The sequence below is a fragment of the Gossypium hirsutum genome, chromosome A02, assembly GCF_007990345.1.
Source record: "Gossypium hirsutum isolate 1008001.06 chromosome A02, Gossypium_hirsutum_v2.1, whole genome shotgun sequence".
Lineage (NCBI taxonomy): Eukaryota > Viridiplantae > Streptophyta > Magnoliopsida > Malvales > Malvaceae > Gossypium > Gossypium hirsutum.
Window position 1 is genome coordinate 85782393 of NC_053425.1, and position 13632 is coordinate 85796024.

At 32.7% G+C, this 13632-nt stretch overlaps 1 protein-coding gene across 1 annotated transcript; it reads right to left on the reverse strand.

Moving 5' to 3' along the window:
- Positions 1 to 12149: 12149 nt before the first annotated feature.
- LOC107951644 (aquaporin TIP2-1-like) lies at positions 12150 to 13349 on the reverse strand. Its single transcript, NM_001327589.2, has 3 exons — positions 13172 to 13349; positions 12826 to 13076; positions 12150 to 12715 (listed from the first exon to the last, which is right to left on the reverse strand). Exons 1-3 carry the CDS (start codon positions 13296 to 13298, stop codon positions 12347 to 12349), a joined length of 747 nt encoding a protein of 248 aa, NP_001314518.1. The 5' UTR covers positions 13299 to 13349; the 3' UTR covers positions 12150 to 12346.
- Between the last annotated feature and the right edge of the window lie 283 nt (positions 13350 to 13632).

Sequence of the window (13632 nt, forward strand, 5' to 3'; positions counted from 1 at the left end):
ATATGAAATGGATGATCTATGTATATAATGTGGCCGAATGACTATTAAGTGATGATGTGAAAGTGTGTAATATGTGTATACAATTTTATTGTACTTGTTTGTATAAATTCGAAGGTGAATTGAATGGTATATATATGTGGTGACAGAATAGCTATTATGAAACAAAGTCAAAGAATGGGATATTTGTATAATAGATGAATTGTGACTATTGTTCCTACTTGATCGAGGTTGTGTGTGAAATAATTTGTGAATATGGCATATAGTCGAATGCTTATTAAAAGTGAAACCAGGATAATGAAAAGATTATGTGTTCCTTGTGTATGATTATTGAACCGAAAGTTAAAAGGTAGGTGTACATTTTGTGTCTATATTCGAATGAAGCAATTAAATTGTTAATGTGAAATATTATGTGAAATGCGTTAACATGTGAATAAATATGCAAGACACTGGAAATGTATCCGGGCTAAAGTCTCGCAGGCTTCGTGCTGGAAATGTATCCGGGCTAAAGTCCCACAGGCTTTGTGCTGGAAATATTCCGGGCCAAAGTCCCGCAGGCTTCGTGCTGGAAATGTATCCGGGCTAAAGTCCCGCAGGCTTCGTGCTGGAAATATATCCGGGCCAAAGTCCCGCAGGCTTCGTGTTGGAAATGTATCCGGGCCAAAGTCCCGTAGGCTTCGTGCTGGAAATGTATCCGGGTTAAAGTCCCGCAGGCTTTGTGCTGATAATATAATTTCGGGTTTTATACCTAGTAGGCCAAGTGCCGATGAATTTGATAAAAGTATACAATTACAAGATCCTACACTAAGTTGACAAATTGAAAGTGCATTACATATTAAGTTGGCCAAGTATGTATCATGTACTCGTATGCGATTTTGATTTGAATTAAATTATAAATATATATAAAGTGATGTATCTGTGAATAAGTGTTATGACTATAAATGTGATTGTGATATATTCGGTAAATATGTGAAGTTATGTGAAGTGATTCTATGTTTATATTCAAATATAAACACTTGGTCCTTGTGGAAAGGTTTGTGGAAGTATATGATTTTATTTTTAGGTGATTACGATCTTGGAAAATTAAATGTGAATATGATATTGTATTTCATTCGTTTCAATTGAACTAAAGCTGATAGTGAAGCATTTTAATGCCAATGTTATATGAGTTCGATCTTGAATGACATGATATACATGTTTAGATAATTTGAATGCAAGGAATGTGTGAAAGAGCAAATTTGTAATAAATCTGCTTGGGACAGCAACTGTAGCGTGATTTTGGAAAATCACCATAAATTGTAAAAATTGAATTAGAAGCTGAATAAATTATGAAATTAAATCTTAATGAGTCTAGTTTCTTATAAAAGAAACCGTGTAAGCAAAAGAATTTTAGATAATGAGATATTTGAAGCGGAGTGAGACAGAGTCAAAATGACTTTGAAATCCCCTGTTCTGTCTTTAGAAAATCATTGTAAATTGTACAATGATGATTATAAGATAAAATTTATATTCTTAGACTCCTTAATGAGTCTAGTTTCAAATGAAGTAAATGATAACATATTTCGAATTCTGTGTAATGAGAAAATTGATTTGTAGTGAAGAGTGGTCAGAATAGTCAAACAGTGAAACAGGGGAAACTTCAATAAAAATCTGGTATTGATTGGTCAAACCAAAAATTCTGAAAATTTTATGGATGGAAGATATATAAGTCTATTTTCAGGAAACATTGACGGCACTTTATTTGGAGTTTCATATCTCCAGTTATAAATAATTTAGTGATTGTTGCTCAGGAAAACAACTTGTAGTGAATTTGTGATTTTGTTGCAAACATGGTTAAAACTAGTTAATGAGATACTTTTCGAGTTCTTATGATCTTATTTGTAATTTCAATATTTGGTTTTAATTGAGTTCAGATTCAAGTGAGGTGAATTTGCTAAATATGCATTATGTTCATGGATACTTGGCCGAAATGGCAATTACCTGGGAATGATTTCTTGAAAATTTGAAATAATCATCTATAAGTAAATTAATTGTTTGCATTGCTTAAAACTTACTAAGCATTGAAGCTTACTCCGTGTTCTCTTTTCTATTCCTTATAGGTTTATCCTTTAGTTCGAGTTGGAAGAGCCGGAGATATCATCACACTACCGAGTCATTATGTGAGTTGAGAAGATGGTATATCATCATGATTTAAGGCATGTATAGGATAGACTATAGGTAGAATGATATTTTGACTTTGTATACATTATAGCCATGCGAAGATGGCTCGTTTATTTTGTTTAGAGAAGCCTTATAATTGAACTAATGTGTTGAAATGTTTTAGTTATAACTTGATAGTAGTTAATTTGTTATTAGATATTCGGTTATGTTTTGATAGTTAGTCATTTTGGAAATTTATAAGAGCTCTTATAAAAAAATCAATGAGACAGGTTGCATTGTTGATAATTTATGTCTGGTAAATATCTTTGACCTTATAGAAGTTTTGTTCAGTCAAGTAATACCTCATAACCTTATTCCGGCAACAGATACGGGTTAGAAGTGTTACATTTAGTGGTATCAGAGCTATGGTTTAGTCGATTCTCGGACTAACCTAGTGTATGTGAGTCTAGCCATACATGCCATATTACTACTCGTGATAGTGTGACATCTCCCGGCTCTAACGAAATTGCTTTGTAAGATAGATATGCTTTCCAACCGAGCTAATTCTGATAGTACAGAATGTTATACTCAGACGTTTGAGTGAAAATGTGTTGGTGATGAGTTGAAACTCATAAAAGGTATGAATCTGAATGCATGATATTCTGCTATTGATAAATGTTATAATTATATGAGTATATGAGTTGTGATGTTGGGTAAATGATGGTTGTGTGAATATTTTGACTTAGAATTTATGATTTGATTTAGCGTATGAGCTATGTGTTAAGTACCAAGTGATCATAAGTAAATGATTGCTAGATGTTTGAGAATGCGGAATTAGTAATGAACTATTCGTTCATAATAGTATGTGTGATGTGCATGATTACGTAAGTGTTAAAATTGTTGGCTTTACAACCCTCACCCCCTCATCGGTAAAGCATTGTAATGAGATCCGTACTATATGGATTAAATACGCTTACGAGTGTGAAAATTACAGAGTTTTGTGGTTGAAAGATTAGTATTGTGATCATATAAGAGAATGAGTCCGCAAGTGAAGACAGTAACAGAAAAGATATTGGATCATGTTGAAGACCATTCGTTATATGCCAATTCACTGTTAAAGAAGAAGTTGAATTCGATGAGATGAAAGTATTCAGGTATGATGTCTAAAGAACGTATTAACTGGAAGTTTTTCTAAATTGATTTCTGTTAGTAATGGGATATTGTGAAATCAGTGATGATAGAATTAGACAGTAGGATAATGTTTGAATTGAAATGATAGCTGAGTGCAGTGGTTATAGTCGGGTAGTTACTACGTTTTCTTCTGGGCAAATGATTATAGTCTTCGGGGTTCTGAGCAAGAATCTTTATGTGTTTTACGACCGGCAATCATGTGATTAATCTTATCAAATGATGAGTAGTTATTGGCTGAGCTAGAGACTAAATTGATGTTTAATCAGCAAATTTGTGAGGCTAAGAGGTCTGTCAGTGAATTACAAGTGAAAAAGGGTACAACGTAAATTGATTTCTGATTTAGAATTTCAGATTGGAACCGACAATCATTCGTTGTGTCGAGATAGAGTTCGCGTATTGAGAAATCCAGAGATTTTACAACAATTGTGACATCTAGCACAGTTGTGATTATCTTTCCGTACGGGGAGTACTAAAAGAGTACCAGTTTTTATTGTTCAAATGGAGACACGAGGATTATATTGTGTTACTAAAATAAACTACTGTGAGCTTTGGGTATGGAGTTACTTTGTCACACTGTGTTCTAGAACTTGAAAGCAACCGAGAAAGACATTTATTATTGGTTAAGTTTCCGTAGAATAATAATGGTTATGAGATGAATGTTAAGATAGCATTGTATGAGAGAGGTATGGTTGCAATTACTGAACTTTGTTGTATTGAATTGAATTTTGATAAAAAGAATTTCGGGGTTGATGTGATTGGAAAGAGTGAGGGGAAATAAAAGTAATTCGTGACCGTCTAAAAGCAGTTTCAGATTGGCAGAAAATATATGTGGGCTTGATGTGCAAAAGCATTGAATTTTCGATTAGAAAATTAAGTATTTGTGAAAGTATTATAGTGGGAGTAGAATTTTTCGATTTAGCTATAAAGAGAAGTTGAGTTCGCAATTCATCGGATTGAATGAGATTATTAGTAGAACTTGGGAAGACCCGTAATGTGTTTCTTATATATATGATGTGATGATACAAATAAGATCCTTTATCTATAGTATCTCTTACAGAAGTAGAAACTCAGCTTGTTATGATGTATAGCAAAGAGCAGATCATAATCTTAGCTCATGAGATTGAAAAGTTGAGAAATCTGAGGCTAGGTGAGAAATTGATGAGCCTTGTGAAAGTAAATCTAATTTATTTCCTGGTAAGATTTTCGAGGACGAAAATCCCTAATGGGGGGAGAGTTGTAACAACCCGTTTTTAGGGTTCATCAGAACAGTGGTTTCGGGGCCACTAAATCCGATGAGTAGGTTTGTAAATATTATATTTAATATTTATGAGTTAATTGTGAGTTTAAAAAAGGTTTTTGATATTGTGATTTTTGTTTTATAAGCGATTTATTAAGCTCAAGTGGTATGACCCTAAGGTCAAGTGGGTTTAGAAAATGAGGTATCGAGACCTCATTTCTATAAACCGAGTCGTAAATATTTTAATAAATATTTACGGAGTGGCAATAAGATGATATTAAAGTTTTGTTGAAAATTTTTATTGTTTTGATAGTTAATTAAGCAAAAAGGACTAAATCGCGCAAAGCGTAAAAGTTGTGTTCTATAAGTTAAAGATATTAATAGCTATGGAATTAAATAGTGGGAGTCCTTAAGTGGTAATTATTCCATAATTGTTGATAGTGGAATTCCATGGCTTGGTATAATGGAAATTATTAATGTATATTAAGGTTAAATATGGTATTTGGTAATTATAATAAAATAAAATAAAACAAAAGCAAATTACATGCTATCATCTTCATCAATAGCCGAATATGAGAAAGAAAATAATGTTCTCAAAGCTTTGAAGGTTCGGCCATGGTTGTTCATGCATGTAAGTCCATGTCGTCTCGGTTTTTAATAATTTTTACGTTTTTGAGATCGTTGCTTCGTAATCTAGATGGCCCGTACCTCTAATTTTAAAATTGTTAAAGTATTTGGATGATGCCATTATTGAATGTTTGAGTATCTTGTTGTTTGATGATGAGTAATAAATCTTTGATGTTTGATTTTCATGATTGATTAAGTGATTTTTGATAAAATGTGTACTAAGGACTAAATTTAGAAATTTGTAAATTGAGGGGTCAAAACGTGAAATAAATAAAAGAAATGGGTTGCTAGAGACGTAAGGTAAATTCGGCCTAACATGGGTTTGATGAAATTTTGAGTAATTTGTGTTATTTTGAAATAGGGATTAAATTGTAAAAATGTGAAATGTTAGGGGATAAAATGCAAAATGCCCAAATTATGTGTCTTTAGATAAAATTTAATGAAATGTTGAATAAGTGAGTTAATTTTGATATTAATTAGATTGGCAAAAGTAGAATTCGGATTTGGATCGGGGGGAAAATCAAAATGGTCGATTAGTCGTCTCGTTCCGATTATCGTCTTCCGAGGTAAGTCCTTAAGTAATTATATTTGATTTGCTGCGCGCTTAAGATTATATAATATGATAAGTAATTATTTAACATTTACAAGTTCGATTTGCAATAAGTATATTGAATTTCGGCTATAAAGCCGAATATGAAATGGATGATCTATGTATATAATGTGGCCGAATGACTATTAAGTGATGATGTGAAAGTGTGTAATATGTGTATACAATTTTATTGTACTTGTTTGTATAAAGTCGAAGGTGAATTGAATGGTATATATATGTGGTAACAGAATAGCTATTATGAAACAAAGTCAAAGAATGGGATATTTGTATAATAGATTAATTGTGACTATTGTTCCTACTTGATCGAGGTTGTGTGTGAAATAATTTGTGAATATGGCATATAGTCGAATGCTTATTAAAAGTGAAACCAGGATAATGAAAAGATTATGCGTTCCTTGTGTATGATTATTGACCCGAAAGTTAAAAGGTAGGTGTACATTTTGTGCCTATATTCGAATGAAGCAATTAAATTGTTAATGTGAAATATTATGCGAAATGCGTTAACATGTGAATAAATATGCAAGACACTGGAAATGTATCCGAGCTAAAGTCCCGCAGGCTTCGTGCTGGAAATGTATCCGGGCTAAAGTCCCACAGGCTTCGTGCTGGAAATATATCCGGGCCAAAGTCCCGCAGGCTTCGTGCTGGAAATATATCCGGGCCAAAGTCCCGCAGGCTTCGTGCTGGAAATGTATCCGGGCCAAAGTCCCGCAGGCTTCGTGCTGGAAATGTATCCGGGTTAAAGTCCCGCAGGCTTTGTGCTGATAATATAATTTCGGGTTTTATACCTAGTAGGCCAAGTGCCAATGAATTTGATAAAAGTATACAATTACAAGATCCTACACTAAGTTGACAAATTGAAAGTGCATTACATATTAAGTTGGCCAGGTATGTATCATGTACTCGTATGCGATTTTGATTTGAATTAAATTATAAATATATATAAAGTGATGCATCTGTGAATAAGTGTTATGACTATAAATGTGATTGTGATATATTCGGTAAATATGTGAAGTTATATGAAGTGATTCTATGTTTATATTCAAATATAAACACTTGGTCCTTGTGGAAAGGTTTGTGGAAGTATATGATTTTATTTTTAGGTGATTACGATCTTGGAAAATTAAATGTGAATATGATATTGTATTTCATTCGTTTCAATTGAACTAAAGCTGATAGTGAAGCATTTTAATGCCTATGTTATATGAGTTCGATCTTGAATGACATGATATACATGTTTAGATAATTTGAACGCAAGGAATGTGTGAAAGAGCAAATTTGTAATAAATCTGCTTGGGACAGCAACTGTAGCGTGATTTTGGAAAATCACCATAAATTGTGGAAATTGAATTAGAAGCTGAATAAATTATGAAATTAAAGCTTAATGAGTCTAGTTTCTTATAAAAGAAACCGTGTAAGCAAAAGAATTTTAGATAATGAGATATTTGAATTAGAGTGAGATAGAGTCAAAATGACTTTGAAATCCCCTGTTCTGTCTTTAGAAAATCATTGTAAATTTTACAATGATTATTATAAGATAAAATTTATATTCTTAGACTCCTTAATGAGTCTAGTTTCAAATGAAGTAAACGATAACATATTTCGAATTCTGTGTAATGAGAAAATTGATTTGTAGTGAAGAGTGGTCAGAATAGTCAAACAGTGAAACAGGGGAAACTTCAATAAAAATCTGGTATTTATTGGTAAAACCAAAAATTCTGAAAATTTTATGGATGGAAGATATATAAGTATATTTTCAGGAAAAATTAACGGCACTTTATTTGGAGTTTCTTATCTCCAGTTATAAATAATTTAGTGACTGTTGCTCAGGAAAACAACTTGTAGTGAATTTGTGATTTTGTTGCAAACATGGTTAAAACTAGTTAATGAGATACTTTTCGAGTTCTTATGATCTCATTTGTGATTTCAATATTTGGTTTTAATTGAGTTCAGATTCAAGTGAGGTGAATTTGCTAAATATGCATTATGTTCATGGATACTTGGCCAAAATGGCAATTACCTAGGAATGATTTCTTGAAAATTTGAAATAATCGATCTATAAGTAAATTAATTGTTTGCATTGCTTAAAACTTACTAAGCATTGAAGCTTACTCCGTGTTCTCTTTTCCATTCCTTATAGGTTTATCCTTTAGTTCGAGTTGGAAGAGCCGGAGATATCATCACACTACCGAGTCATTATGTGAGTTGAGAAGATGGTATATCATCATGATTTAAGGCATGTATAGGATAGACTATAGGTAGAATGATATTTTGACTTTGTATACATTATAGCCATGCGAAGATGGCTCGCTTATTTTGTTTAGAGAAGCCTTATAATTGAACTAATGTGTTGAAATATTTTAGTTTTAACTTGATAGTAGTTAATTTGTTATTAGATATTCGATTATGTTTTGATAGTTAGTCATTTTGGAAATTTATAAGAGCTCTTATGAAAAAATCAATGAGACAGGTTGCATTGTTGATAATTTATGTCTGGTAAATATCTTTGACCTTATAGAAGTTTTGTTCAGTCAAGTAATACCTCATAACCTTATTCCGGCAACAGATACGGGTTAGGAGTGTTACACCATGTCTAGGACATAGGCATCGTATCTAATTTCATGTAAGACCCTGTCTGGGATAGAGCAATCGATACTAAATTACATGTAAGACCACGTCTAGGACGTCAGCATTGTACCCGTTTATGAGTATCTGTATCGTTTCTGAACCGTCTGATAATAGAGTACGAGATATAGGAATGAATAAATAAAATGTATTGTTTATACAGGTACGTTTGTATCGTATTAAATTTTTGAATATGAAAGACTCTATTTCTGTGAAATAATGAATGGAAGTATGTATGAAATCATGGAAATGAAACATGACATGTATACAAGCAAATGAGCATGGTTAGACTCATGAACTATTTTGTGAAATGGTTATAAATTCTTGTTGTTGATTTGTACTTTATATGATTTAATAGTTAAACTAATTGTATTTGGCTTACTAAGCTCTTTGTAGCTTACTCGGTGTGATTTCTGTCTATTTTACAGTTATCGTAGCTACTGAAGGCTCAAGGATAGTCGAGGAATTGTCACCATACTATCAAACTCATTTTGGTACTTTTGAAAGTGTAAATATTTTTAAGTATGGCATGTATAGGCTAGAATGTCTATGTATTTAAGCTTTGATGTGTATATATGTTATGCCATGAGAGTTGGCTAGCAAATGGTATGTTTGTGCTTAGTTTTGGTAAATGGTTTGTGATGCCAAATTGTGTATGCTTGTAATGGTTATATGGCCTTGTATGTGGTGGTCATTTTGAAATATGCCAAGTTGAGGAATTGGTAAGTTTAAGCATGAGTTAGAAGGTGCCATAAGTGAGCTATGAAATGAGCATTTTGGCATGTTGTGGTAATAAGATTTTTAATGTGTTTTGGTATAGATTTGAATAGGTTATTGAATAATGATGATTTAGTTATAATGAAGCATGTTTTGAACATGGTTTTGGTTGAATATTTTGGTATAAATGTTGTTTAATATTGCCTGTAGGAATGACCCAAAAAGGGGTGGCAAGTTGGCTTAAACCAAGCCTAAATTGTGCCACACAGTCAGAGAACATGAGCGTGCCTTGTTGCCGTGTATGGAAAGCAGTAACCTCTTAAGACCACATGGTTAAGACAAATGGGCGTGTCATATGGCCGTGGGCTTAAGTCAGCAGCTAGCTAAGTATCACACGGCCATGGCACACGGCCGTGTCTGTTGGTCGTGTGTAAAAGTCAGTATATATACTCTATTATGGCACGACTAGATTACATGGGCGTGTCTGATGCTCGTGTAAGGCACATGGCTGGTCACACGGGCGTGTGACCTCAACAAAATTGAAAAATCTTTTCTAAGTTCTTGAAATTCTGAATGTGCTCGGTTTAGTCCTGACCTTTTCTAAAAGTATGTCTCAAGTCTTGGAGACCTCCATAAGGGATGAATTGTTGATTTGCTTATGCATAATTATTATGTGATATCTGTGATTCTGTATTAATCTGTGATGTTCTGTCTGTCTGATAATGCCCCTTACCTATCCCGGTGACGGTTACGGGATAGGGGTATTACATTAATTCCACATGTGAGTCAATTATGTTGTGTAATATTGTTTCATGCGACCCCTTGTATGTTTGCAACACCAAATATGTATGCGAACCCTCAGTACTAATACCTTACTATTTAGTGAACCTTATAAAAGTGTGAGAACCCTTGTATGAATGACTCCTTTTGTTGCGAGGCCTATTTTGTATGCAAACCCAAATATGTCTTCTTATGTGTGAACTTAGGAAGTATGCGAACCTCCTATATTTTGCGAACTCATGTTTTTTATGTGAACTCATGCTTAATGTAGTTATAAGAACTCATGTGATACCTTGTTATGCGAACCTATGATGTACAATGTATGTGAATTGTGTTGCTATACGAACCTTAATAATAACTTCTATGTACTTGTATTTATGTTTAAGTATGTGTGCTGTAAAATACCATGTTTATTTCTTTCATGTGAATCCTTAAGTTTTACTATTTAGGTGACATGTGAATCCTTCCTTTTCTTATTTTTGTAAGTCCCATGTTTTTTCCATTCCATGAATAATATTCACTACAGTGTGATAACTTAGCACATTATATGTGTTGTAAATTCGTGGTGTGTTGGAGAATAGGTTAAAAATTAATGGAGTGTCACCTTGGTGACTAATGTAGCTCGCCAAATTCGGGTAAAACCAACTCGGTCGAGTTTGGGGTGTTACAAAAAATGTAAATAAAAATTATTCTTTTTTTTAATTAAAGCCACGATGCATTCATTAATATAGAGAGGTTAAGCAAAACCAAGACCCTACATGTCCTCCATCTATCGCTTATCCTGCAACTATGATGGGCGGTGCCTTGGGACCCTAATAACAATAAATTATAACTCCTAAATATTATTTTTTTATTAAAATCTAACAACAATTAACTTTCAGTGACTAAAATATTTAATTTCAAAAAGTTTATTGACTAAATAAAAAAAGTAATAGTTGAATAACCATCTAGAACAAAATCACTACTTCAGTAACCATTTTTATACTTTACCCTAATTTATATTTTTCCCATTATTAAAACTAGTGTGGATCTCCCCACTCCACATAGGAAATTCAACCATAGCTTAAGATCTTTTAAAGATTCATCCTCAAATATTGAATTGTTTAATTCTATAGGAAAATAAATAACAAAAGGTTGGAAGAAAAAAAATTCAAAAGGTTAATTTAAAAAAAAATTAGAAAAAAATCAACTTATTATTAACATAAATTATAAATTAATAAAATTAAAGTATAACTTCTTTTGGTATTTTTTAATAAAAAAATCGTCACTGTTTTAATCTGAATAATTAATTATTTATAAAAATAAAAGTAAAATATTATAGAAAAATCATGTTAATATTAATTATTTAGAATAATTAATAACATTATAAAAATATAAATACTAATTTATGTATAAGATTAAATCTCAATATAGGCATAGTAAAGGGCCAAACACAAAAATATGACAATTTAGTAAAGGAAGGGAAGGAAGACGTGTTAAAAAGAAAGGCTTCAAGGACTAAATGTTATTATACAATAAAAACAAAACTCAAAGAATAATTAAAACGTAATATAGAACACATACAAAAATAAACATAAAACAACTAAATAAATGTCTATAGATTTACTTCTACATGGTTTTAATTTAACATAATAATAATATAAATTTTACTAAAATAAGCTCCTACACTTTTGTTTGCATTTAAATGAGTCCTTATTTCAAATGAAATATTGATATCAAAATTTTTATTTAAATATAAATTAATGGTCAAAAGTTTATTTTGATAGAAGTTGAAATATTAAGAACTTATTTGGGTGTCAATTAAAACTTAAGCTTAAATAGAATTGGAAGACTTATTTAGGTGTAATAGAAGTATAAAGACTTATCTAAATAAAGTAACAAAGGTTCAAGGGCTTATTTAACGTATTACCCATTTATATCTAATGCGTTTTTTTTTTCATATAAGTCGACAAAAACATTTATAAACATAGAAATTAAACTCTATATACCATGCAAATTAATTTAAAACTCATACAAATTTATCATTTTACGTCTAATATTTTTTTGAATTCTAATAAGATTTAGGTTAGATGAGTAGTGTATTATTCTGCTATTAGTATAAAAACATATGTGAAGATAAAATTAAATATTATAATAGGAGACCCACACTTTAATTTTAAAGATACATTAATATCAGCACAATTTTCGACCATAAAATAAGCACGATAAAGCAAGCAGACGACGAAATTGATAATAAAAAAAAACCACCTCATTCATTTCCACGATAGCAACGATTGGCGACAATAACTTTACAAACAATAACAAAACAAAACCAAACCCAAAGCTAAAAGAGGAAAGAACAACAAGAAGTGCCATTTTATTACACTAAGCAATGGATTAAAAGATCAAATTAAGCAAATTAGACTGTCCTGAGAATAACTTGATTAAAAGTCATTGGACAATGGTGCATGGTCAGAGTTCATGAACACATTTCCATAGATGAGACCAGACAATCCGCCACCGATCAGTGGTCCCACCCAGTAGATCCATATGCCGTTGAAGTCGCCACTAGCCACTGCTGGTCCGAAGGAGCGAGCTGGGTTCATGGATCCACCAGAGAATGGACCAGCGGCCAAGATGTTGGCACCAACAATGAAGCCGATGGCAATGGGTGCAATGGTCCCGAGTGATCCCTTCTTTGGGTCAGCTGCGGTTGCATACACTGTGTAAACCAATGCAAATGTGATGATGATCTCCATCACCACTCCTTGAATAGCTCCAACTCCAGCTCCAAGACCGTGGATAGGAACTGTCTGCAATCACACACCCCAAAACATTAGCTAGGTTTCCTCATATATATATATATACGAAGAAAATGTTTGTGTTTGTATGTATGTATCTGTTATTTAAGGCAGCTCATTACCAAGCCACCAGTGACAGCCTTGAGCAAGAAGCAAGCAACAATGGATCCAAGAAGTTGGGCAATCCAGTAAAAGATGCCAGTTAGTATGGTGATTTGGCCACCAAGAGCTAACCCAAAAGTGACTGCAGGGTTGACATGGCCACCTGAGATGTTGGCACCGATAGCCACTGCAACAAAGAGAGCAAATCCATGGCAAACAGCAATGGCGACTAGCCCATCGGGATCTAGGGCTGCATCAGTTGTCAACTTGTCTGCACCAAAAAAAAAAAAAACAAGCAAGGCATTAAAACAAAAAGCCATGTGTAGTTACTGAAGTGATGAGTATAGGTTAGGGAAGTAAGTTAACTGTAAGCAATGGCAGAGCCAACGCCGGCGAAAACAAACACCAAAGTTGAGATAAACTCAGCAAGGTAGGCCTTGACAGTCCCCAAACTGAAGGAATCATCAAAGCGACCAAAGGCGATTCCTGCCATCTTTGAAAGCTGATAAGGATATAGCTAGAAAGAAGCTCTACTTAATCCCACACTCAAACCCTTTTGTTTCATCACATATAAATACTACAAAAATTAAAGAAGTGGTCTATGACTTCCATTATTTTTTTATATTATCTATACTTTTTGATGACAAGATAAAAATAAAGGAAATTCTACATAAACATATCCAAATTCCATGCATATTTTCTTTAGCAGGGCAAATCAAGTAATTGCAAAATGGGAAATCTAGATAAAATATATAAAAAAAGAAAAAGGCCCAAGATAAAAAGTTTATATTAAAATAGTTTAAATTGATTTTTTATTTATTTTTGGG